Raw genomic sequence first — 25,709 nt, forward strand, 5'->3', positions numbered from 1 at the left:
GAACTTAAAAACTGGATGGTAACAAACCACAAAACCTAATGATTATTCCACCGGGTGATATTTTGAACAAAAGGAGCTCAACCATGCTTGTTGTCACTTCCCTCCCTTCCCACTGAGTGACGCACAGACGGACATTCCTGGAATCTTATTTTATAGATTTAAGATGCCAGAGATGAGTTACAAAAATTATAGAAAGAATCTGTATGAAGAGTAAAAGATTAATCCTACTGAATTTATCTGAACCTGACTGGATAAAGTGGGGAGTGGGAATTCCAGTTCAGTCCCCCTACCACAGAAACTCTCCCCATCGAAGCAGAACGTCATTGTCATAATTCACTATCATTGGCTGAACAGACCTAAAATGCTGGACATTGTTACTAGCTCCTTGTGAACAGAGCAGCCTTTACAGATGTCAAAGAACCTTTCATGTTTGTCAACTACACCACAAATGAACTGAAAACATACCCAGCATATGTTGAGAATAAATTCACACCTGAGCCCATTTGAGAACATTGCAGGATTATTGTATCTGCCATACAGTTATTTTATGGTATAACACTTAATTTTGTTAAATCCTATTTACTTAAAAAGTTGACTAATTTGTCTGTGCATTTCACGGCAATTAGTTAATTTCTGTCACTGTATTAAGGAATTCAAGATCACAGACCATCAAATTAATCACCTCAGGAAATGGAGGTGACTTTTCAAGGTATTTACCGAGGAATAACAATGAGCTGGTAGGACACTGGGATATTTGAGGTGAAACTCATTGGAGTTATATCAATATCTTTGGGGTCAATGGGAGATTTCAAGGTAAAGTTCTGCAAAATCGTTGTCAGTAGCAAAAACAGTTCCATCCGAGCCAGAGCCTCTCCCAAGCAACTCCGTTTCCCTGCAATGAAAAAGGAATATTGAAGAGATATTGGAGATCTTTCTTTCCTGCACTTTACATGCTGTTTCTATGGATGGAGGATAATGGAAGTCACTCTGAGTTCAGGATGGTAGGAAAGCAATTTGGGCTTAAGAAGCCATTCAAAGATTGTTTTAAGGTTTGAGTTCCATATATAAAGTGGTCTTTTTAAATCCAGTTTGGGGAGAGGGTTGGGAAGATGTGGGATATGAGGAATAGCTTCTGCGCTTCCCAAGTTAGCTAATAAGTGTTAAAGGGAGAGTAATGTGGTGGTTATTGAGTAACAAGTAAGGAGGTGCAGGCAGGATCATGAACAGGTGGATGAAGGAATAATTGATCATGGATTCATTTACACCAGACAGACACCAGAAAACCATGAAGTTGCCAAGAAGAGCAAAGAGAGGAGTATGTCGAGTGCATCCGAAAAGTCACTTCAGACAGCTAGTGGGAAGTAACACGGTTTAAAGACTGATAGATGTTTTACTAGCGTGAGAGACTCTGCTTCATGGACCACCTGAAAACCCTCTGCAGACAGTGTGAGCCAGAAGAATCATTGAGGCAAAGCTAGAAGATCTGAGATCTGAAATAAACATGGATAACTTTACCTATAGAAAACGGCATGAAGAAGTCACTCTTCTTAAAGGCACCATTTTCATCCAAGAAATGCCCTGGGTTAAATTGCTCTGGGTTTGGAAATTCCTTGCTGTCATATAGGACTGACTGCAGCACAGGGAATATAGTGGTGCCCTAAATTAGTAAACATATAAACAGAGTTAAAGTGGATACTATCCAAAGCAGAGAAACCTTCAAAATTCAGAGCTGGACAGTGGGTCCCATCTTGATTTTTCTTCATTTCCTTGCAGTTCCTGAACTTCATGTTTTCAGCCAGAAGTAGCAATATTAAAATTCCATGAGAAGAGCTAATCCCACTGAAATCCCATCCACAGGGAAATCCTCTTCAAAGAGGTTGTTCCTATCTGATCATTATCCTGAATTCAACATAGTTTGGGGAGAGTTTGGCTAAGATCCAGAAGTTTCACTTGCACCTCTGAGCTGATGCTCCGAAGCAGCTGAGGTTTTCTGGTCAAGATACTGTATTCATCACACCAACAGTTTCCCTATAATTCATAATTAAACTAAGAGCCCCATGCAATTTTACAGTCAAACTCACAGTCAGCAACCCCCGCCCCTGAGTATGGTGAGTTCTGGTGCATTTTAACAGCTCAACATGTTCAGAGTTTGGTGGAGATTAAAACTGGGTAAATTTTATCAGACAAATACAGTTTATCCACCAGAAATGCAGTTTCAGCTGATCTGAAACTATCTGCAAATTTGACCCAATCAGTTTTGTCTGGGAAAAAGTTCAGAAAACACATAGGAGGAGGGGTGTGTGTCTTTCTATAACTTTTAGGCCAGAGGCTAAGGTACTTGGGATGTGAGAGATGCAAGTTTGAATCCCCAATTTGGAGCAACAATTTGAACTCAGATCTTCTCCCCATCCAAAATGAGGATTCTAACCTCCAAGCTCTCAGATATTCCAGGATAGGCTCCTTTCAATCTGTCCTTATGAAGCTGTTCCACTTTTTATTAATATTTAAATATCCACTGAGCCAGCAAGAATGAGAAAGGCACTCACCTGGGAGGCAGGAGATGTGGATTCAAATCCCTCCTCTGAATCAAGCAGAGGGAAGAATTTAATTCACATTTCTTAAATCCCAGATTTTTGGCCTAATGAAAATATAAAGTGGAACAGCTTGACCAGGAGGACTGGAGAACAGAATAACCTAAATGCTGGTGATTAGGGCACTCAGCTGGGAGGGGGAAGAACTGCGCTTGAGTCCCTGCTTCACCGAATATTTAAGTATTGATACGAAACAGAATAGCTTCTGCAAGAGAGATTGAGGACTCACCCCAGCATAGTCTATAGCCTGGTGCTTAGGCTACTCACTGGAGAAATCTGAGTTCAAGTCCTGGCTCCAGAGTGGAGGTACAAATCTAGGTCTCCCACATCCCAGGAAAGTGTCCTGTTCACTGGACTAAAGCATTAAAGAAGGGGGATAAAACCCACACCAAGATTTCTGAAGTAGACCAGATTTTTCCAACTTGCTGACAAATTGCAAATATTTTCAGAAGCTAAACGAATATTTTTTCTGATTTTTTTTGGCTTGCTGGCTGAACTGAGCTCAGTAACTGGCATCATCCGACTAACAGTAAGAACCCGACTCAATTTTACAGAAACCTCAGCCTTGAAACGTGGTTTATTTTGTGGTGCGTATTTATCTGTACTGGTTTGCATTCAATTCCAGAAATGGGCAAATGTGCGGGGAGCTCTGATCCTTTTTAAACCTATTCATTCATTACTCATTTGCATGCACTATTTTGTTTTGATTTGACCGAACAGTATCAAGAAGTTTCCCCAGAAACACCCTCTTCTGGCCCCCAAACAGAGGGGAATGCTTGCACGCATTGATGTGATACCAAAATCTAAGCTGCACATCACTGCTAAAGTTATTCACTATTCCATATCTTACTGCTACGCAACTAGGCTCTCAAACCTTCTTTTGGATGGAAACCCTAACCTGCAGACTATGAAAGTCTGTTCAGCTGCAAACAGAGGCTTAGAAAGTTTCAATATAATTGGTACATTCCTGGCAATTATTTAAAACTCCCACCACATAAAAACTGGTCAAACTATTTCTATCGCGAACGCAGAACTGGCTCTTTCACCGAGAACTGACCTTGGGGATAATGTATTGTCTGAAACGAGTGTCTTTAGTCACAGCACGTGGGACACCAAGAGGGGCAAGAGAGATGAATCTCTGGATCTCATGTACAACGGCATCTGTGTAGGGCATCTGGCTTCGATATGCCATGCAGGGGCTTCGGCTTCGGCCGATCACACGGTCAATCTCTACATGAACCTTCTCTGTCATCAAATTAATGACATTTAACACCAAGACTAAAGAACAGGATTCCCATGGATTTGCCCAACAGTCTGTTGTTCTGCCCCCAAAACACAAGTCTCAGCAGATGGACATTGGGAATATAACGAAACAGGTAAAATTTTCTGTTACAGAAACTACTGTACTAGGTATCTATGACAAAGGGTCAAGAATGTAATTACAGGGCAGTGATATTGTTTATACTTGGTTCTGTTACTAACTAGAGCACAATGTAAAATTATCATCAGTGCATCTAAATATCTACTAAGCAAGAGAGTCCCAAAGCATCTCCCACCACAAGGCCATTTGCTAATGTGCAGGGCTGTCCTTAACCATACACAAAGTATGCAGGTGTGTAGGGCACCAGAAAATTTGGGGCACCAAATTTCCTGGTGCCCTGCGCAGCTGCGTGCTGCTCCATCCCCTGCTCTGGCTCTTCTCTAGGGCCCCTGCCTCTGCTCCGCCCCACCTTTTCCTGCCCAAGCCCCGCCCGCACTCCCCAAAGACTCCAAAAATGGTCGGGGCCTGTACTCACCGGTGAGTGGAGTGACCCAGCCCAACCTGCTCTGCTCCTCTGGCTGCCAGCTGTGCCACCGGCGAGTTCTGGGGGGCAGTTCCCCCCTCCCTCCAAGACTGGGAACCAGGGGAGCAGAGCAGGCTGGGACCAGGTCACTCTACTTTCTGCAGGAAGTGGTCAGCCCCCCTCTCTCCCGTCCCCCATGGAGGCCTGGGGCCAACCCACTCCCTCCCACGGAGGCCTGTGGCAGGGCCCCACACAGCCCCTCCCCCGAGGGGCTGCATAGGGCACCAAAATAGCTAGGGACAGCCCTGATAATATGAAGTTGGAATTAGCACTGGATACAGAATTTTTTTAGCACTAACAGAGCTTTGATTTAAGTCCTTACATGATCCTGTCCTCTACAAGCCCATTAAATCCAAAGGCAAAACAACTTTGCCTTCATTCAGGGGGAAGGGGCCTGTTTGACAGTCCTGGAATGTGAAAGCATCTGTTACCCACAGAACAGACACACCCTGGTCAGTGGCAGGGCGAGGAGCGGCGCCAGGGTTTTTCGCGCCCTAGGCAGGGGTCCTTCTGCACTCCTGGTCGTTGGTGGCAATTCTGCAGCGGGGGGCTCCTTCCCTCCTCCCAGTCTTAGGGGCAGTTTGGCGGCGGATCCTGGAGCAAGTGAAGGACCTGCCGCAGAATTGCCACTGAAGACCTGGAGCACGGAAGGACCCCCCTCTGCCGAATTGCCGCAGAGGGCAGCAAAATGCCGCCCCCCCCCAAATCCTGGTGGCCTAGGCGACCGCCTAGGTCGCCTAAATGGAAGCACCAGCCCTGAGCAGGGCAGGCTTCTCTTTTACAAACACTGCAATTAAACACCCACGGCTGGCCATGTCAGCTGACTCAGGCTCGCAGGACACAGGCTACAGGGCTGTTTAGAGGTTAGGGCTCAGGCTGGAGCCAAGGCTCAGGGACCCCAGGAAGAGAGAGGGTCCCTGAGCCTGGGCTCCAGCCCAAGCCAAAACATCTACACAGCAGTTAAACAGCCCTGTAGCCCAAGTTCTGTGAGCCAGACCCAGTTGACCTGGGCCAGCCACAGATGTTTAATTGTAGTGTAGACATACACATGTACTTCCCTTATCAGAGAACCTGAACACTGATCTGGGTTTGGGAGAGGAATTCAATCACAACAGCCCCATTCAGCCTTTGGATCCTCTCCTCAGATGGCCAATATGGGGATAAGTAATGCCCACTGTACTGGTGCTTTTTGGATGAGAACTTCTGCCTGCAGGGAACTGGAGTAAGAAAGTCCCCCAACAATCTTCAACTCACTTCACATGAACCAAAGAACATCCACCGCATGGCAGTCATGCAGGTCATGCAGGTCACTGCCAACCCAGGCCAGATGTGATCTGATGATTTAACGAAGGAGGCTCTGCCTACATTTACTGATCTATAGAGCCAGGCTCTCCTCACATCTCCCGAAGACTTAACATTTTGTGTGTGTGTGTCACTGTTACCTTCGATTTCTGGGTATTTCATAAGAAGCTTGAGTCCACATTTCAGGGTGTCACTGGTTGTCCCTGTTCCAGCAAAGAATAAGCCTAATGTTCTGTTTAACAAGCTCTCAGTGGTAAATTCCGACTGGCTGTTATGTTGCTCCTGCAAAAAGGTTTGGTACAGATGGTTGATAATTGATTGTAAAAGCCTTCGATCTATTGTCACAAGCCAAAAAAGTCTCATTTTCTACCCAAAATGTGACCCACCTGGCATCGTTATACAAATCCGACAGAAATGGGCCATAGTACTGGAGATTACAGCAGTATTATTGCAGTGCTTTGGGTCATTTCTGTTCACTAATGTGCTTTTACGTGAGTGAGGTGAATAGGGCTTCCCCCTTTATATTACAATTTCCTTGTCTCCCTTTAGGGGCTTCTGAAAAGCCACGTACTCTGTTGTTCCTTGACAAATAAATATCACTGATATGTATAACCCACTCCCCAGTAAAGGGGAAGGGCTGCGGCCAGCACCTACTTGTTTTACTTTGATGAGGAAAGCATCGGTGAAGTCTCGAGGGCAGCTGGGCTCCAGGGACTCTCTGTGCATCTCCACTCTCTCCAGAACAAACTTTCTCAACTCCTCAAAATGTTTAAAGATTCTCTGGTGAGGCCCGGGGATGTAATGCATGAGAGTCGGGAAAAAATTGTACAGCTGTAAAGATTGAAAGAAAAACACATCTTGGTTTTCCTGGGCAGAAAAGCTTCCTTCATAGTATTTACTCAAATGACTTAACTACAGCAGCACAGACTCTTCTGTGACATCTTATTTTCTAAATGGATTCTGAAGAACTTTGAAAACTTTACCAACTCCCATTACCCAATGCATATATATCCCACACAAATACTTAAGGGACATTCAGTTACATTAGCTAAAAGGCTCTCCATTATTTTCAAAATAAAACCATCTTCAATAGATACATCTTGTTTTTGAAAAATCACTCTCTGAACACAGATTTTCTTAGCAAGTGGTAGCACATTATAGATTTTCAAAGGGAAATTTACTTTAGTCGTGCTGAGGTTGAATTTAAAAGACTCACATTTTTTGCCAGTGTAACTCCACTGATTTCGAATGAGTTATGCCAGCAGACAGTTTGGCCCTTCATTTGGTACATTTAGTGAGGTTTTCAGGAAGGGGGCGTGGAGGTAAGTGGCTGTGAGCTGGATTGAAAAAAAGTTTATTTTGGAGGTGAGAAATGTTATCACATTCACTGTCATGTTGCTTATGTGATAAGGCATGTGACATGTGATTGGTGTGGACATTAACATTTTAACTGGCAACTTCCTTGATTTTTACCAATAATGTTGATAGTGAATATCTTTAAGCAAATTTAATTCTAAGCTAATGACGTGTTTTGTGTGGGAATTTAAACAATACTTAGAAACAAGTGTGAGGCTGGGTTTGGTAGTAGCTGCAGCCTAGCCAGAAGGAGACCATTATGGGAATCTGAAATAACACTTGTTTATGGAAAATTAATAGTTAAAGAAATAAATTTCTGTTCCCTCCCCCAATAGGAAGGAGAAGAATAGAATAAACCCCTGAACATACCACTGTCCAAGGCGAGCGCTGGAGCTTGTTAATGTCATCTATGAGATTTATTAAAGTCACAAACTTCTCATCTTCATAGTCAAACCGGTCCCCAAAGACAATCGAGCAGATGACATTGGAGGTGGCATGGTTGAGGAAGAGGGTGGGGTCAAAGGGCCGCCCTGGAGCAAAACCAAACTAAAGAGTCAGTTTTAATTTAGTGTCTTCACCCTCCGCATCAGAGTCACTGGCAGCATGGAGATGTTGTGGATCTCCAACCACAGGGAAAGACTCAAGGTAGGGCCGTCAGCAATATTCTCTGAGGAGGGTGGGTTAGGGCTGCCCCAATCCCTCCCTCTTACCTCTCACATGCTAAATTAAACACTTGCCACTTTTTTTTCTTGGCAATCAGTTTAACTCTGTCTGTTCTGCTGCTCTCTGCCTGGCACACTCTGGTCTGACATGGGGCCATCAGTGCCTCTCTGACTGACATCCACCTGTCTGACTTGGATCCCATTTCACAGGAAAGATCCCAAGCCTTTCACAACAAGATCCTGCTCAGAGGGCTCTGCGTGAGCCACTGCTTGTGTTGGTGTAGCATCATCATTAACTCCCAGAGCGCAGCAATCTCCCCTTGGCACTGCCAGCCTGGGCCATACAGTGCAAATACACAGTTGTTGTGCTAGGGAAGGAATAAAGGCTCCCAGCACAACAGCAGGGGGGATGGGTCTGCTTTCCGCCTTCAGAGTGCGCTAAGCAGGTCCCACAGCTCAGCTAATGCAGCCGAAGAGGCTGAATTTCCCACTGGCTCACCAGTGACATCTTAGCTTCCGTTTCAGGTTCTCCCTTCCTCATAAGCACAAGGAACACATGGGGCTGGTAACTGAGAGCTAACCTGGGGCTGCAGCGTCAGAGGGAGCAGCACAACATTCCTGGGAATTATTGGCAAGAGTTCACTCCTCTAACCTGAGAGCACAGTGCTCATGGGGAACATCCAGAAGCAGCATTTTCTTCATGCACCAGACCCCTGCTCATGTCCCTCACCCGTCCATTCTCTTTGACTCATCCCCAATAGCAATAGCTGCCCCTTGGCTCAGGGTGCACAAGCAGCAGCAGCAGCAGCAGCAGCACTAATGTAGTACCAATGGTGGGGAAGGGTCTCAGTGCATTCTCCTCTTCCACTTACAATTCACCAGATGGGAAGAGCCAACTTCAGTTTAGCCCTTATTGTTGCATTAAATATTGCAAGAGGCAGGATGGTTTGCTGCTAAGGCCTGGGTCTCAGGAAATCTGGGAATAATTCCCAGCTCCGCTGCAGACGTCCCAGATGTGACCTCAAGCAAGTCACTTCATCTCTGTGTCTCAGCTTTCTATTTCTTAAATAGGGGAAACAATCCTGTAATTATTTGGGCTCCTTGGAGCTGGAGTACACCAAAGCCCCAAGGTACTAATACTGCCCCAGGCATACTATGATTCGGAGGCAAGCACTTTAGGTCTTGTAGGCGCAAGCCCTAGTGGGGCTCAATAGCCACTCAGACACACGGCTCAGTGAAAGGGAATTGGGTCAGGCTGGCAGCAAAGGGTTCAGATACACTAGATGCACAGAGGCTTAAACTGTTACAAATCCCAGTGAGGCCTAGTGCTTGCTGTTTGGCCCTGGGGCAGTACAGGCGAGAGTCAGAGTCCTTCAGGGCTCATGCCTGGTGCACCCTCTCTAGCGCAGTCTCTGTGCAAGCAAATAGGAGCTTTCAGGTTTCCAGGCCAGGCTCCGTTAGTGTCTCTCCTTGGGCCCCTCTGCACCGGCTCCCTGCCAAGCTGCTGTTGCTCCCTCATCGACTAGGGTAGCCAACTTGCTAATCATACAAAAAAATGAACACCCCTGCCCCGAGGCCCCACCCCTGCTGGCTCCAACTCCCCCACACACCCCCGTCGCTCACTCTTCCCCACTCTTACTCATTTTCACTGGGTTGGGGCAGGGGGTTGGGGTGTGGGAGGGGCATGAGGGTTCTGGTTGGGGGTGCGGGTTCTGGGGTGGGGCTACGGATGAGAAGTTTGAGCTGTAGGATGGGGATCAGGGCTGGGGCAGGGATGTGGGAGGGAGTTCGGGGTGCGGGGTCCCGGCAGCACTTACTGTGGCTCCCAGGAAGCGGCAACCAGGTCCTTGTGGCCCCTAGGTGCATGGGTGGCCAGGGAGGCTCTGTGCACTGCCCTCGCCCCTAGTGCCATCTCCTACTTTTAATGGCCCAGTCAGCACCAGCTGCTAGGGTCCCTTTTCCACTGGGAATTCTGGTTGAAAACTGGACGCCTGGCAATCCTACCAGTGACCTGCCCCCAGCTGTAATGTCTGGCAACTTGTTCCATATGGAACTCTGTCCACAGTTGCTGGGGGTTCCTCTCTGCATACAACCTCTCCACAGCTCCTTTCTTGCCACGTGGCTGCTGCTTTCCAACATAGCCTGGCCACATCCTGGTTCAGGATCTTTCCCCCTACCTGACCAGGGGAAAGGGAAGTGTCAAGTGCAGTTGGGAGGTGGTCAATGGGATTTGTAGTTCCCTGCTTAGCAGACCCATCTCTAAGAAGGATGCATCCTCACACATAGTGCTAGTCCATGTGGCAGTCTTAGTGCCAGCAGAGGGCTCTGTGCTCTTCCTGTAGCCTCAGGTCCTCCTATATCACTGGGTCGTTTGTGTTTTGCTCACTCATTGGCTCGCCTCAGCCCAGACTACATAATTCCTTCCCCGGTACTAGTTCTACCATATCTGTTATAGGTTCACCTCCCACTGTTGGTGGTTCTCTTTGTCATCCATTTCGGTTCCTTCTGATAAGGCCACACCTGGCTATGCCACATGATGGTTTGCCACTACTCAATGAGACACATGCTAATGTTCACCCTGGTCTGGTCCTCTCCACTGCTCTGGGAGTCAACCTCTTAGCTGACTGTGGCTCTCAATTATTTTATTGGCCCGGCTGTGGGAAGTTGATCATATCTTCAGCTAGGTAAGGACCCAAGTAGGTTTTAGCCTGTTGTAATGGAGGACAAAATTGTTTTCATTGAGGACAGTGGATTGTGCACAAAACACCTCTGATGCCTGGCCGACCACCCTGTATGAACACCTGTACTTTTGCTGCAACTTAGCACTCAAACTCCTTTCCCTTCTGTGGATCCAAACCAGTTCACCCTCCTGGTATATCTGGGCACTCCCCCTTAAATCTCAGGACTCCTTCTGTCTTTAGGTGGCCCTGGTGAGGCTTTACTGCTTGGGCAGCAGTGCTGAGGATGCCTGTCAAGTGCTAGGTACTCTGGGGACTAGTATACTCATCTGTCTTGGCTACCCCATCCAGCAATTCTGCTAGAGGGTGGTCACATGCCCAAACATCACATTATATGATATGTACCCCAGGGACGACTGCACATTAGTCCTGTAGGCCATCATGACCTAGGGAAGAAAACTGTCCCACTTCTGTTGATTGGCATCTACAACATAGCTGCAAATGTACAGTTCAGACGCTTCACCTGGCAGAAACCTGGGTGTGGCTGGTCATGCCTACTGCTCAGAGCAGGAGCTGGTAGCCAGGATTAGGAGAGTAGGAGACCAGGGTCAGATCCAGAGGCCAGGTGCCAGAGCCAAAGTCAAAAGTCAAGAATTGGAGCCAAAGATCAGAGTCAGGTTACTTGGAATGAGGCAAGGCAGGAGCAGGAGCTATCACAACCATGGGCAAATACTTTGAGCAGCCGCCAAACTGTTGCTGCAGCTGGACTTAAGAGCTGGTCTGCTGTCTCTTCCCACCAGGCAGGTGGTGTAGCTAATCAGGCAGCCTATAACAGGCCAGCTGCCCTTGTTAGGTTTCCCAGAGACCGACTCTGCTGCAGCCCCTGATTCCTGACACCAACAGCCTGTCTGACCATGGGTAGTAAGGTGTAGTACAGGTCTTATTTATCTCAAGGAGGTCACATACCCTTTAGAATAAGCATGATTCAAAATTTTCACCATTGGTCAATATGCAAGGAGTGAGGTTAGCAACCATTTGTGCTTCTCGATCAGGCAGTTGATGAGCCTCTACCTACTCAGAGAAGTAGCCTGCTCTCACAAGGGTGTACTGACTGACTCTCCCAGAATAATCATAGCTACCATTTGCAGAGGGTGGCTTGTCTGAGTGGTAACCAGGGATACTCTGGGTGTAGGATGATCTGTCTTATGTCCCCACAGGTATAAGAAGATGCCCGTGGTCCCTAAGTGGCCTGCACCATCCAGGCCAGTAGCATCAATTTCAAACCCTTTGGATAAGCTTCTCCATCCCCAAATGTCCCTATAATGGGGTCAGCACCTGCCTCTCACGAGTGCCCCCTTTTCTCTGGCCAATATGCCTGTGATCACAATCTTTTTTCGGGGCAGCACCCTCCTCTTGCAGGCGGCCCCCTTTGGTTGGTTGGTTGGTTTGTTGGGTGTGATCCTGCTTTTTGCTTTTGTTCTTATCTCAGGGTGGCACCCGCCTCTCAACTGCCCTCCAGGCTCAGTCTCCTGGACAGAGCATCAGCATCCATGTACTGTTACCCTGAAGGTGTCTTGTCTGGTACTGGAACTGAGCCAACTGTCTCAACCACCAGCACAATTGTCCTTGGGCATCATGGAAATTATGAAGCCACCTTAGGGAACCACGATCTGTTCTTCACAGGAATCCTTTCCACAGCAGGAAGTGGCAAACATATTTTGTGAAGGTCACCACTGCCAGCAACTCTGCATTAGCCATGGAGTAGGTCTGCTCTGCTTTGTTCAGCATCCTGCTGACATATGCAACTACTCTTTCCTTGTCTCCATATGGCTGAGTCAAAACAGCACCAATACCAGCTTCACTGGCATCTGTATCTAGAATGGATGGTAGCAGGGGATCTCAGTACGCCAGTATTGTTACAGACATGAGCCTCCACTTTAGTTCCAGAAAGGCTTCTTGGCAGGGCTAATCCACTCAAACATCCACCTCATCTCTGCCAGCTTGAATAGTGGCTGTGCAGTTGTGGCAAAACAAATAATGACTCTCCAGTAGTATGAAACCAGACCAATGAAACGCTGCTCCTTAGTGACAGGACTCGGCACTGATCAGGATTGGACAGCTTCACCATCAACATCCCTTGAGATCATATGCCCCAGGTAATTTACTTTGTCACACACAAAAATTGCATTTTGCTGAATTCACCTTTAAATTGGCTTGGAGTAGCCTCTCCAGCACAGCTCCCAAGTTCTGCTGGTGCTTCTCAAATGACCTCCCAGTGATGATGCCATCAAAATACACCAGGCAAGATGTTTCCTGCATGTCTGCCAGAATGGCATCCATATAGTCCCCTACTTAGCAGATCCATCACACTTCCTTCCTCCACTTTTTATTTTTCATGTCTATTTCAGATGTATGCTGATTGCAGCACAGAACAGTCCTTCCTATCTGTTACTATAGCACACACACAATAAAGCCCCAATCTTGGGATCTGTACTCACTACTGCAATATAAATAGTAATAATTAGTGGGTCACTTATAAAGCATTGTCCATTTACACGGTGGTTTCCAATCATTCCTGTGGGAGCCCATCATTATAGGATGTAGGTGCCAAATTTGTATCAGATGTGTAGCAGAGATGAAAATGAGAATAAGCACCTCTAAGCTTGGGTGTCTCATTAACGCAGCAGACTGAAGATAAATGGATCCACTCTTACCTGGTTCACTGTCTTAGCTTCTGCCAACTCTAGACAAACCTCTTCCATTTGCTCACTGGCCATATATCAGTGGGTAGGGAACAACAGCCAGAAAAGGTCATCTTTAGACCTTTGCCCACCTACTTTTATATTATATTAACACAGTTAGTTTTATGTGCAGCTAAAGGCTTTAGTTAGAAGATGTTTGAACCAATATCAGTGTCTGAGCCACTGCTCAATATTCAATAGCATGAAAAACAGAAAGACTTTGACTCTTCAGTTGTAATTTCCAACAGACAAAGTTGATCCTCACCGTGAGTGTTTTTGAGCCTTTCCACCAGGAAATGGGCTTCCTCCAGGATTCGCTCTTCAGTGCTCTTCTTCCCCATCCCAAAATCCTTCAAGGTGGTGAGGGTAAATCGGCGTAGTTGCTTCCATGGCTCCCCACTGCCCATAGCAGTACCTGAAAAAGGAAAGAGAATGGGAAAGAAAAGAGGGAGGGGCCAGACTTTCAAACCCACCCACATGTTGTTTATTCAAAGTTTCATAGGAACATAAGATTGGGAGGGACTGAGTCCAGTCCCCTGCTATAGCAGTCAACCCTGTCGTATAATCCTGTTCTCAAATTTTATTTGTATCTGTGTTCTGCTTGGGAGACTGTTACACGGTCATCACTCTGTACTTAATCTGTTTGATATGTTTATTTACCACAATATCATACACATTAAACTCATCGCAATTTCAGAGCAATTGTGAGGAAGAAAAATAATTCATTACTGTAATGAGGTGCAGCTGGGCCCCTCTAGCTTCTGCTCCTGCTGTGCCCACAAACCAGCCAGAGACCTCTGCATTGGTGTAATCATGGGTGCTCTTTATTTACAGTTTACTTTCCCACCACCTTGTAGCTACAAACAGCTTCAGTCTTGCAGCCAGCAGTGATGAGTTCTCCCTCTCTCTATTCTCTGGCTCCTACCCTTTCCTTCTCCCTTTGGCTTCCTTCCTGACAGCCTTTATGCAGCCCCTAGCTAATGAGGCCAGCCAGGCATGGGCTTACTCAGTCCGTTCCAATTCCCCTTTCTTGATTAGAGTGGATATGACAGAGGCCTGGCTCAGAGTTTCTTAGCCAGCACCCTGCCACAATTAACATGTCCAATACCTGTAGTTTGTTCTCTAACAGAGCTTGGCCCATCACAGCAATGAAAATTCTTCCAGTCACAGTAATTAGAGCAAAGTATATGTACTGGAACAAACTACAAATTAGAAGTAAACTGGGAAACACATTAGTTTGCCAAATTGTAACCATTTGGGCTAAAAAATTTCTATCTTTGTACCTCAAGTTGAAAGTTTTTTGAATATTTCAGCCAAAGTGTTCAGCCATTTCCACAAACAAGGTTAGGGAAAAATATGTTTTCTGCCCATGATAAAAAATGCTGGGACCTTTTCTTTGAGAAACTCTAGCACTCCCATTTGTCAGAGCTGGGATTTGAAATTTGGCTAGAGGCTGGCCTGTGTGTCAATGTGTGACTTTGCCATTCCCATGAAAACTACTCAAATGTCACTAAGCTATAAGCCCTTGAAAAATCACATTTCTCACATTGTCAGTGAAGACTTAGAATTTAGTGGTTAAAGTCTCCAAAGATATTGTCATCACTGCACATACACCAGCACCACTCAGCTCCTAGTGCTGGGCCGCATATAAATATGACAATCTACTGCTGTTATCAGGTCCTCCATTAACTCAAGTGGCAGAGGTCTTTGCAGTGGATCTAAAGGTTCCAGCCCTGCTGGTGACCCATGCAGGTGTCAATATGATGCCATATGAAGGAAATTCTGGTTTTTCAATTTGCTATTTTAAAAACCGAGAGAATTGCACACCAAAAACTGTTAAAAGAACATTAAGGTTTGGACATACTCAGTAGAGACCTTAGGGTTTAATGCAGGGGAGGTCAAACTAGGACCCGCAGGCCAGATCCGGCCTGTCAAGACTTTCAGTCTGGTTTAGTGGCTAAAATAACATAACATTTTGTCTTCTCGGCTCCTTGTGTTGACCATTCTATGCATGCGCCATGTTCACAAAGCAACTGAGCATGCTCTATTCCAGGACTAGAGAGGAAAGCCAGACTGTCCCTCTAATTGCAGCTGGGGGGGTGGAGTCAAGAAGACTGTAACTAAGAGCGAGCGAAGGCAGAGGAGCCTGGGTCTGATTGGGCCAGGAGACTGGGACAGAGAGCTGGGAGGAGTGACTGCGACTGGGAAATGGCCAGGGAAACAGGAGGGATTGGGACCCAGTTGGGAGGGAATGAAGGAGAACTCAGATCAGATGAGGAACTGGGGGATGAGCAGGTGCTGTGCAAGGAGACTGGGACCATGAATCAGTGTGAGGGGGAAAAGGGGAGATGGGCAACCTATCTGAGAAGGAGGCAGGGTGCAGGGGGAGAACTGGGACTGGCTTGGCAAAGAAACTGGGAAAAGAGTCAGCAAAGGGGGAGACTAGGAGAAGGAACCTGGATGGATGGGAATGATGAGAAGCCAGAGGGGGACATTGGGACTGACTGGGCAAGGAGATGGGCTCTGGGGGTAGGGAGAAAGAGGCAGAGTTAGAATCAGGGCAGGGGGGGAGACTGGGCCTTGGACAGGGAGCCCAGAGGGGAGAAATAGGATTATCTGGGCAAGGAGACTGGGGCTGGGCTGAGAAATCTGAGTAAGGAAGGCAAGGAGAATGGGACTGGGAAGAGGAGCCAGGGACGGGATGAGAAAGGACTGGGGACAGGGATATAGACTGGAAGGGACAGGGCAAAAGTGGTCAAGCTTGGGAAGAACAAGCAGAAGGGTCTGTAACTACTAGAGAACACGCCCCTTAGAGACTGGATGGGAACCCGACATTCCTGAGAATGCAAGTAATGCAAAAAACCTACAGGCCTATATCCTGTACGACATTAGCTTCAGCAAGTTAACATAAGGTTTGAGGCCTGTGAACTTTGCACAGATAAACGGCCCAAGAGAAAACCCGAAGTATTTGGGGAGTTGAAAATAGAGTTTAAAGGGAAGTTCTGACCTCAGGTAAATAATTCAAACACAGAAGTGTCCTGGCAATTAACCTGCATACATAACAGGTACATGAGATACATCTAAGGCTAGCCTGCTTGCTTGCCTATATATCTTTTCTTATACATTTCTCATTTTCTTATGGGTTTGATTATTTGTTTTATTATAATAGGTTTATATTAGAGTATATTTTGGCTGTACACAAGGGACCTGCAGGCGACGTCCTGTATGTTGAGCTAAGGCAAAGTTATCATAAATATGTTTGGGATCTTTCACCTAGATAGATGGCGATGAGCCAAAGCATAAGGTCCATGTATGGCTTTAACATAGATGATGCATTAAAGCAGGTTGGCAAAGGGGCTTTCCTAAGCCCAGAGTCTTTTAAACTTAAGAGATACGCCACAACTTAGAACTTGGAAAGAATCAAAATAACCAGTTAGGACAAAAACAACAAATGTGATACCTAACCACAAGAGGCCATGGTAATGAATGGACATATATGATAATAAGTTGAGATTATTGATGTACCAAGCTATATGAAAAAGTCACCCCAACATTAGTAAGATGAGGAAATACAAATAAGGAAAAGGGAAGAAATCCCCTATTGAATATGCATCAAATATAGCGGCATCAGCGTAACATATTATAAAAGTGGCATCCCAGCCTAGGGGCAGTAGGAGAGAGAGCGAGATGTAGCCCTTGGGAGGTGCCAGAATGATGGTCACCAGTGATGATGAGGGAGGTGATGGTGAGGAGGAAGATGATAGCTAACATTTCAGGTTATTCTACAAGGGATGGTGTGAGTATATGGATGTGCAGATGTACATTCTGTAGTATCTGTAACTACCTTACTGAGCTGGGGTGTTTGTGACAGGGCTAAATATATTAATAAACAATATTTGTAAATATAGAAGAGTTCCTATTGTTTGAGTGTTGCAACTGTGCACATCAGCCTTCCCAGCTGTATAATCTGGAGGATAGCACCCTCAGCAAGTTTGCAGATAACACTAAACTGGGAGGAGTAGTAGATACACTGGAGGGTAGGGATAGGATGCAGAGGAACCTAGACAAATTAGAGGATTGGGCCAAAATAAATCTGATGAGGTGAAGGTGAAGTAGGTGAAGGGCTGGGGGGCCAGTTGTTGAGGTGTTATAGGGTGAGTGGGGAGCAAAAGTGAGCGTCAGGGTGAGGGATTGAGGGCAAGTGGGGTGAGTTGTGGGAGGTGTGGGTGAAATAGGGGATTTGGGGGGTGATGAGGTGAGTTGTAAGCTGGGATGTTGCCGGAGAGGGAGGAAAGTTGTGGGCTATGGCCTGTGATTGGAAAAAGGGGCCTCCTAATCTATTCTTGGACCAGGGCCCTCTGGGGCCTTGTTACACCACTGAGCAGGGGAAGAAGGGAATTGGCCTCTCCAGCTCTAGTCTCCTGGCTGTATTCTTGCCCTTCTACTGTACAATGGCCTAGTCACTGCCTCTCTCTCACCTGTAGTGAGATGTTACAACCATTCATGTCACGGAGCTAGTGGAGTAACAGGGAATGGAACCAATCTTTGCTACTGTTCTAAATGAAACTCCAGCTACTTCCCCTTTTGTTATCTCAGTTGTGTTCCCTACATAGAGAGAATATCAGCTCTATATGCTGATGTTACTGGAAATTTACCTTTTTTGTCGGTCATCCTTTCAAATACTGGCATATGTCCTCTGTCACTGAACTCGTCCCCTTGATCAATCAGCGCTTCCTTCACAGCCTCCTGTCCATACAGCACCACAACTCGCTCTGAGCCCAAATATATTGTGAAAATCGGGCCGTACTTTTCCCTGAGCTGTCAAAGTTAACACACAAAACCAGCACGTTTTAACATAAATCCACTTAATTAAGAATAAGAATGTGAGCAGATCAAATTACAAATTAATGAAAGAGCTCATATGTGGCTAAGATAATACTAGTCAGACTTGGGAACTGCCTGACTTATGCTTCCCTCTCTAATCTTGATGTTCTGTTAATGCTGTGTTTTTCCTAGCGGGAAAGAGTGAGTGTGAAAGAAGGATCATTCTATCTGTGTTATTTAATTTTCTCATCCTGCTAGCAGTTGGAATTAATGCAGGTCCTTTCATTTGTGAGCTCTATCAGTTTGCACTATTTAACTAATGACGATTCAGTTCTATTCTGAAAAATGACTGTGTACAAATGATACTTCTAACACCACAGAACTCCTGCCTCCATTTATTCATAGTAACATCTGCTGACTTTATAATGACAAGACAGTTTTTCCTTATTCCTGTCAGCCCTGCAGAGCCAGAGAGAGAGTGGAATGAGAGTCTGTTTCCCCTTTTACATTACCAATAGACTTACTGCCTAATTTCCAATCCATTACACCTGTGCAAATCAACCACAATGGGGTTACATATCTGTAACTCTTTATGGTAGGATTTGATAAGAATGAGGGTGAACAGATGTAACTGGGGGCAGAGTTTCTCCTGTTTAACTTTTATTATTTGTGATGGTGAGCCAGAAGGAAAGAAACCAACTTGGCTGTCAGATCCCAGGCTGTGGATTGCCATTCGCATGTGAGATGATGGTATTTGAGATGATAATTATAGTGAAACAATAGCATGGAGCAGAACAAAGCCATTTTTTCAAAGCTGACCTACAGCTGACACATTACCATCCGCTTGAGAAACAGGCAAATATCATTACAGCAATTTTACAAATGGGGAAATTGAGGCAGAGAGCGCTTGGGTGACTTACTTGGATGCACCCATGGGCTACATCTGCATTTGGGGCTACGGGTTTGATTCCCAACTTGAGCAGACCTACTCATGCCAGCTCTCATTGAGCTAGCTCACTAAGAACCGTAGCATATCCCCGGTAGCACAGAGAGTGGCATGGCTAGCTGCCCCAAATACATACCCAAGGGGTACAAGTAGGTTTATGCTTAGGGTGGTTAGCCCATGCTTCCGCAGCTATTACTATTTTTAGCACACTAGCTTGATGGCATAAGTCTGTCCATGTGAGCTGGGAATCAGATCGCAAGCTCCAAATGTAGATGGAACCAGAGTCTGTTGCAGAGGTAGGAATAAAAACCAGGTCTGACTGCCCTTTCTCGACAGAGCCCACTAGACCACTCCCCCACAATGTGATTGTCTGTACATCTTGCTGTGAAGCTGGGCAGGTATATTCTGGATTACCTGTGACTTAGACACCTATATTAAAAGGCATAGGTTAACATGAACAGTTTATATCTAGCATTCAAGATTGATTATTTTTTTGGGGGGAAAATTAAGATTGCAATATGAAGAGGTGAGTGACATGGGATTGGCATTGTGTAAATGCCAGACATTTCACGGAGTTCTGCTTGAGCTAGGCTCCGCTTAACCTCCACCTACAATGGAACAATAGATGAGAAACAAATATTTTTACCTCACACATTGATTGGGACAAGTTCTTCATATTCAGCTGCAGTGCATTTCCGATGATGGGAAAAGCAACAGGGCCAGGTGGCAGCTTCCCACCTCCAGACATCTTTCTCCATGCTGAAAGGAAAAGAAGGCAAGAGATGCACACTGCCAGGAAAATAGTTGTTGCTCCCAGAGGCTCCATTACAGAGTGTAGCAATTATTCTGGGTTTTAGCAGGGAGTTCACTAGTAGTTCAGATTCCACACTTTATATATTGTGTGATGCAACAGAGTATGCAAGCCAACAGCCTCACAGTTCTGACTGGTAAACTAGGTTAATCATTGTCCAGCAAAAGAGACCTGATATCAAACTAGGAATGATCTCCCTTGAGCCTTTATTTGTATATCATGTGTGTTTGCCCCTCCAGCCTTTGTTCCCTGTGTATTTGTACAGAGAGGATGAGAGTTAATCATTGATGGGGGCAAATTTTTCATATTCAGCTGCAGTGCATTTCCTGTGATGGGAAAAGCAACAGGGCCAGGTGGCAGCTTCCCACTTCCAGACAACTTTTTCCATGCTGAAAGGAAAAGAAGGCAAGAGATGCACACTGCCAGGAAAATAGTTGTTGCTCCCAAAGGCTCAATTACAGAATGTAGCAATTATTCCGGGTTCTAGCAGGGAGTTTACTGGTATTTCAGATTCCACACTTTATATATTGTATGGTGGAACTGAACATGAGAGCGAACAGCCTCTCTCAGTTCCATTTGGTAAACTAGATTAGTCACGGTCCAGCAAAAGAGACCTGACATCAAACTAGGAATGATCTCCCTTGAAACTTTATTTGTATATCATGTGTTTGCCCCTCCAGCCTTTGTTCCTCGTGTATTTGTCCAGAGAGGATAAAAGTTAATCATAAAGTGAATCTCTCTAAAGCTGTCCCGACTTCCATGGACTTCTCCAGTTTTGATAAATATTGCATGGAGGCAGGCTGTTAGCTGAAATGTTATATACTTATATTGACAAAAAACTTAGTAAATACATAGTTAAGGTTGTCCCAAAGTATATTGTTGTAGGCTATGTAAAATGTAGCATGTATATTTTAGATGTTGGAACATGTGAAAAGATACCAACTTGTCTGGCAAGTAAAGAGAACAGCCAGGTGAAAAGCTGAGCTAACAACTTGATCAGGTGACCACTCGTATCAGAAAAAAAAGGAGTTAGCAAACTAATCATAGTGTTAGGCAAGAAAGTGATTACAAATATATATTGAATAGCTTTGTAACAATGTATGTAAGGGAAGCACCTGGAAATGGGATGCACTTGCATTTAACCCTCTGCTATGCCCTATTTCATGGACTGGTCACTAAATGAAGCAGCAAATAAATGACATACTTTCTTCAACTCAAGAGTCGGTCTATGAACCTGTGCGGGCTGGATAGTGGGGAAAAGAACCAGTGACCAATTGTGTCCTTCCAGAACACTGAGTTCAGCGAAACTTAGACTTCTCAAAAACCAGGCACTGAAGGGTTAAGGTATTTTAAATGCAAACTTGTGAAAAACAGGCAATTTAGAGTTAAGGTATCGTGAAAGCTGGCTGACCCCCCTTAATAGATTACAAGCGGCCAGTAGGTGGGAGGGGTGAGTACTGCTCATGGACACAGTAGCCTGAACTTTTTCACTATCTCTTTTCCTCTGCCTCAAAGCAGGAAGATCCTGCTCCAAAGCAGTCAGTACTAGCCAGATAAGGGGAACATGAGATTTTACACTTACCAATCAAGTATTAACACGCAAGGGTCTTTGTCTGAATGTGTATAAAAGGTTTGTGAAATTTGTGTAAGACAGAGTCTTTTGTACCAAGGTACAGGCTCTCCTTTTTCTGCAGAATAAAGCATTTTTCCTTATCCCTGTCAGGCTGTTAATTGGCTCTCAGCTAGGCAGACCCGATATTTCGGTAACAGTTTCTGGCGACTACGCTGGGATTCTCCTAGCTCGGACATTGGACTCCGGACGGCTGCGGTGAACTAGGAGCGGCACCACTGGGGTGCTTAACCTCTCTTCCTCACTTCTCCGCAGCCCCTGGGGTTCATGATCCGATAAGGTGAGCCCTAATAGGATAAGGAAATACTATCTGGTTCTGGTTAGAGGCGGGCCTCTTATCTGGTTATCTGGTTCTGGTTCTGTTCTGTTTAATCGGTTACTGTTGTTTTTCTGCTCTGTATACATTTGGGCGTTAGGAGTGTGGGCGGAACTGAACCTCTCGTTCGTAATTCCTCGGAGTGGAAGCCATGCATGCGAGGAAGCTCTGAGGTTGAATTGAGATCCTTCTGTCCTGTCCCCTGTAGCGGTCAGTGTAATAGAAGTAGAAAAACCTGGATTAGACTGTAATTCCCTCTGTTCTCTGTGTAATTCTCTTTTCTGTTTGAGTGTCAGCAGACGGATTGGTGGGTCTCTGGGTAAACCCTCTAAAGGGGTTTGGATTATATGTTAAGTAAATGACTTTTACCTGGTGTTCAGAAAGGAATGTCAAGAGGAAATTGAATAGTTAAACGCCAATGGACTATGCATTTTTGCCCCGGTGGCAAGCCTCACGAGGGAGGACTCGGGTAGTCTTGTGAGTAAGAATGTTTAAGGGAAGAGACCAGGAAGGGTGGGGGCTAGTTGAGAAGCCCATCCTCCTAGCTAAACTGGTAGTGGAACAAGTTGGTGCCCATGGGAGGGACGGTTCAGCGAGAAAAGCAGGATCGGGCCCAGGAGGGCAGGCAACAGACGGAGAGATTGGAAAACAGGTTGGAAATTCTGAGGGTATAGTGGAAGGAAGGAGTAAGTAAGTGTAAGCATGGTGATTTCAAATACCCAGGGCAATATCTTGAAATGGTGATTTGAGTTGATAAAAGTGGCTGTTGGGAGACAAGCAAGTGATTTAAGGAAGAGTGAGAAGTTAACTCTGTAGTTGCTGGAGGGAACAGCAGTTGAACTTTGTAAAATGCTAAAGAGGAAAGTTCTTGGTGTCTTTGAAATGTTTGTAAATAAATTCAGGCAAAGAAATTATTAAATTGCAATCATTTGGCTATGAACAATTTAGTTTAGTTAGCTAAAGAAATATATACAGTGCTATGTAATTTAAATTTTATTAGGCTCTAAGGGGCACTATAAGTAGTGACGTTTTCTTTCAGTGTTTGAAAGCAGGAGTTAAAAGTAAAAAGCAATCAAAATTCTGGTAAAGTTAATTGTGTCCCTTTTAAAGTAAGAATCTTTAAGCTGTGGATAGCTTTGGATCCAAAAGCAAGCCAGAAAGCATCTGTATTAATGCGAATTATCTAACTGATAAGGTAGAAGCCACTGAAGCCTGGGCTGCCTATGAAACTAATACAAGAAAATACAGGGTAAGTTCTCTGTTTTGCCTGAAATCAACAAGGGTATTTGTATATTTAAGTAATGATTGACTGCCCAGAAGGGGGTAGACCTCTGTTTTTTTGTCTTTCAGATAATCAGAGAAAACTGATGCCAGCTGAACAGCATTCAACGTATCATGCATTTACTGGCACAATAGAAATTATGTTTTGTGTTCTATGTTCTGTCTTGTGGTGTTTGTCTCATGGCCAGAATTGTTGTGTTTAGTGTTTTCATGGGATGGTCTGGTTTGAAATCAGGCAGAGGGGTTGGATTGGAATGCAGATACTTGTTTTATTCAACTTGGAATACAAAGTCTTTGGATAAATCAGGAAAATGTGATATACTAAAGTCTAACACATTTGCTTAAGTAAAAAAAAAAAGAAACTTCATTGGCCAAATCTTTTAATTAAAAATTGTCATTAAAATTTGCATACCAACAGTTTTTGGGAGCAAGGACATGAAAGGTTAACCCACGCCCCATATTGTACATGGGATCCTTCTGGCTACCTCAGATTTCTAGCCAGAGGGTTGGGGATGGTGGGAAGCCTTTGGACTAAAGGTTGTACTGAATGAACTCCTCAAAGTGGGTGTGCTTGTCCTGGCTTGTTGCTCCAAAGCTCTGTAATAAAGTTATTTTAGTAGAAGGGTATATGTGGCATACATTAAATAATAAGAGTAATATACTGTATAATGGCAATGTTTATGTGTTCGTTGTTGGGAAAAGGTGTATGAGTGAAGAGTGAAAGTTTCCTTTGTAGGTTAAAAGAAGCCAAAAAGGGAGAAGGAAAAAAGAACAGAATGAGTTAACTGGAAATAAAAAAATAATAGCTAGCAGACTGAAGGTAAGACACTGGCTCCATTCAAGGACACTGCTCACAGCTAAGACTTGGCCAATAACCAAGAAAAGGGGTGGGGCTTGAATGTGCCCAAGCAGCTATGAGATCTGCAAAACACTGCCAGGCACTAATGAAATGTGTTAGGTTTCTTTTCTCACAGGTAAAGAAGCGCTACCCAAAGACCCTAGCAGCCCTGCCACTCCTTGGAATCAAGAGACTGGATCAATGTAAAGGTCCACCAACGGAAGACTGCTCTGGCTCCACGCTGGAAAGTCCTGCTAACTACCAACACTGCTGTGAAGTGCCAAAGACTGACTGCTTGGACCCATGATTCTCACTGCAAAAAGACCCCTCCACATCGGGAGAATTCTCCTACTGATGATTAGCCTATTTCTCTTCTAGCTCCACTGTGCCTTCTGGACAGCAGGGAAAAAGTACAAGATGAAGTGATGGTACCTCTCCCTTGTCCATTGACAGATCTACTGTGCCTTTAAATTTTTCTAGAAGAATCAAAACCATTGCAGGGTAATGTGCTGGTAACCTCTTCCCTGTAGGATGCTGAACCACAACTGTTTCGGGGAAGAAGAAGAAACACTCACTCCACTAAAATTGCCAAAGTCCAGGGATTCCTGACTAGAAAGGACATTAAAAACTGACCCTGGTGAAGAAACAAAGAATTATACACTGGCAGAAAAAAAATTGTGGGACCCATGCTTGGGATTGTGATATTAATTGGATTTTGGGGTTTATTCTACAGGCTGCGCCCTGTGTTCTGGATAAATCCTTCAGTATGTATTGCTCTCCCTAATTGGATTTAAAATGACAGGTACCACAGGCACCTTGTTGCCCCTGCCATCTCCCCTGTTACTCTGTAATACAGCCCATCCTAGGCTATTAATGTCAATGCCTCTTGAAAGTACCTGAGATTAGTTAAAGGTATACAACCAACAGATGTAATATAGTACTACACCAAAAAGATATGTATTAGGATATCAATGGACTGTGATTAATACAACACTAGGGGCTGCCATTAGATCAGCACAACAGAGGGCCTGGGTTATTTTCTCTGGAAGAAGAGGGACCTGACCGGATCCCTATGGAATGGGGCCAATAGTGCAGCAGCCATTTGGAATATTATTAAAAGCCAAGAACATAATAAGAAATCAGGCCAACTAGAAAAGACCACTAGCCTTATTTCTGGAGCTCTGCTAACCCAAGTACAGGCTAGAGTTGGTAAGTTACATGTTATTTCCACCCTTAGTTCTATGACCCAGAAGTTACTAACAGAGATGGTATTGAATATCACTGAGGCTGGGAAGGCATTGCAGTGGGATCTAGTATGTTTAGGAATTCAGGATTTCCTGAATGACCAGCTGATGGCCATTCGCAGTGATCTTGAGCACCAGACTTGGCCCACTGCTCTTACAGACACATCAGGAGTACCATCTGATCTATGGTCATGAAGACATATTTGAACACTTTCTGAGTGGAAGTGTGGACATTCACAGTGCTTCTTCCAAGCATTTGGACCAGTTAGGGAGGTGTGCGCTTCCACATACCGAATCCTGACGGGTTCATGGAGAGGATGCATGTGGGACTGGATTATTCACCGAGACATCTGGGAAATTAGACCACCTGGTATACCTAACTGATTTATAGTCAGTGCCCCAATCCCTTAGTTGTCAGACAAACAGGATTCCATTCTTTTGTCTGTGCAATCATTCCTGAGTTGGGGGTAGCTGAACTAGAGAGAGCAGTTGTAAATAGTTCTGCAGGGCTTAAGAAAGCAGCTAATGCATTAATAGACGCTTTTCAAAAGTTACAAAAAGAGACTGATGAAGTAGCAAAAGTGGCTTTGCAAAATAGACGTATGCTAAATGCTATAAATGCTAAAATAGAGGGAGCTTGTGCTT

General features: G+C 45.0%; 1 protein-coding gene across 1 annotated transcript; it reads right to left on the reverse strand.

The window, feature by feature from the left end:
* Positions 1-243: 243 nt before the first annotated feature.
* Positions 244-25,347, reverse strand: LOC115655591 (cytochrome P450 2H2-like). The gene is made up of 10 exons (XM_030571212.1): positions 25,227-25,347; positions 19,591-19,733; positions 17,830-17,992; positions 13,440-13,589; positions 7,463-7,623; positions 6,392-6,568; positions 5,878-6,019; positions 3,649-3,836; positions 1,516-1,657; positions 244-892 (listed from the first exon to the last, which is right to left on the reverse strand). Exons 1-10 carry the CDS (start codon positions 25,318-25,320, stop codon positions 714-716), a joined length of 1,539 nt encoding a protein of 512 aa, XP_030427072.1. The 5' UTR covers positions 25,321-25,347; the 3' UTR covers positions 244-713.
* Positions 25,348-25,709: the final 362 nt, after the last annotated feature.

This window comes from Gopherus evgoodei, chromosome 7 (assembly GCF_007399415.2).
Source record: "Gopherus evgoodei ecotype Sinaloan lineage chromosome 7, rGopEvg1_v1.p, whole genome shotgun sequence".
Classification (NCBI taxonomy): Eukaryota; Metazoa; Chordata; order Testudines; family Testudinidae; genus Gopherus; species Gopherus evgoodei.

Coding starts and splice junctions, on each gene's coding strand:
- LOC115655591 (XM_030571212.1), bottom strand. CDS start 25,320: ATGCTTGGAAGAAGCACTGTGAATGTCCACACTTCCACTCAGAAAGTG. Junction 19,734..25,226: donor TCAGATGGTACTCCTGATGT/GTCTGTAAGAGC, acceptor TTTTCCTGGCAG/TGTGCATCTCTTGCCTTCTT. Junction 6,020..6,391: donor TCCTCATCAAAGTAAAACAA/GTAGGTGCTGGC, acceptor ACCTTTTTGCAG/GAGCAACATAACAGCCAGTC.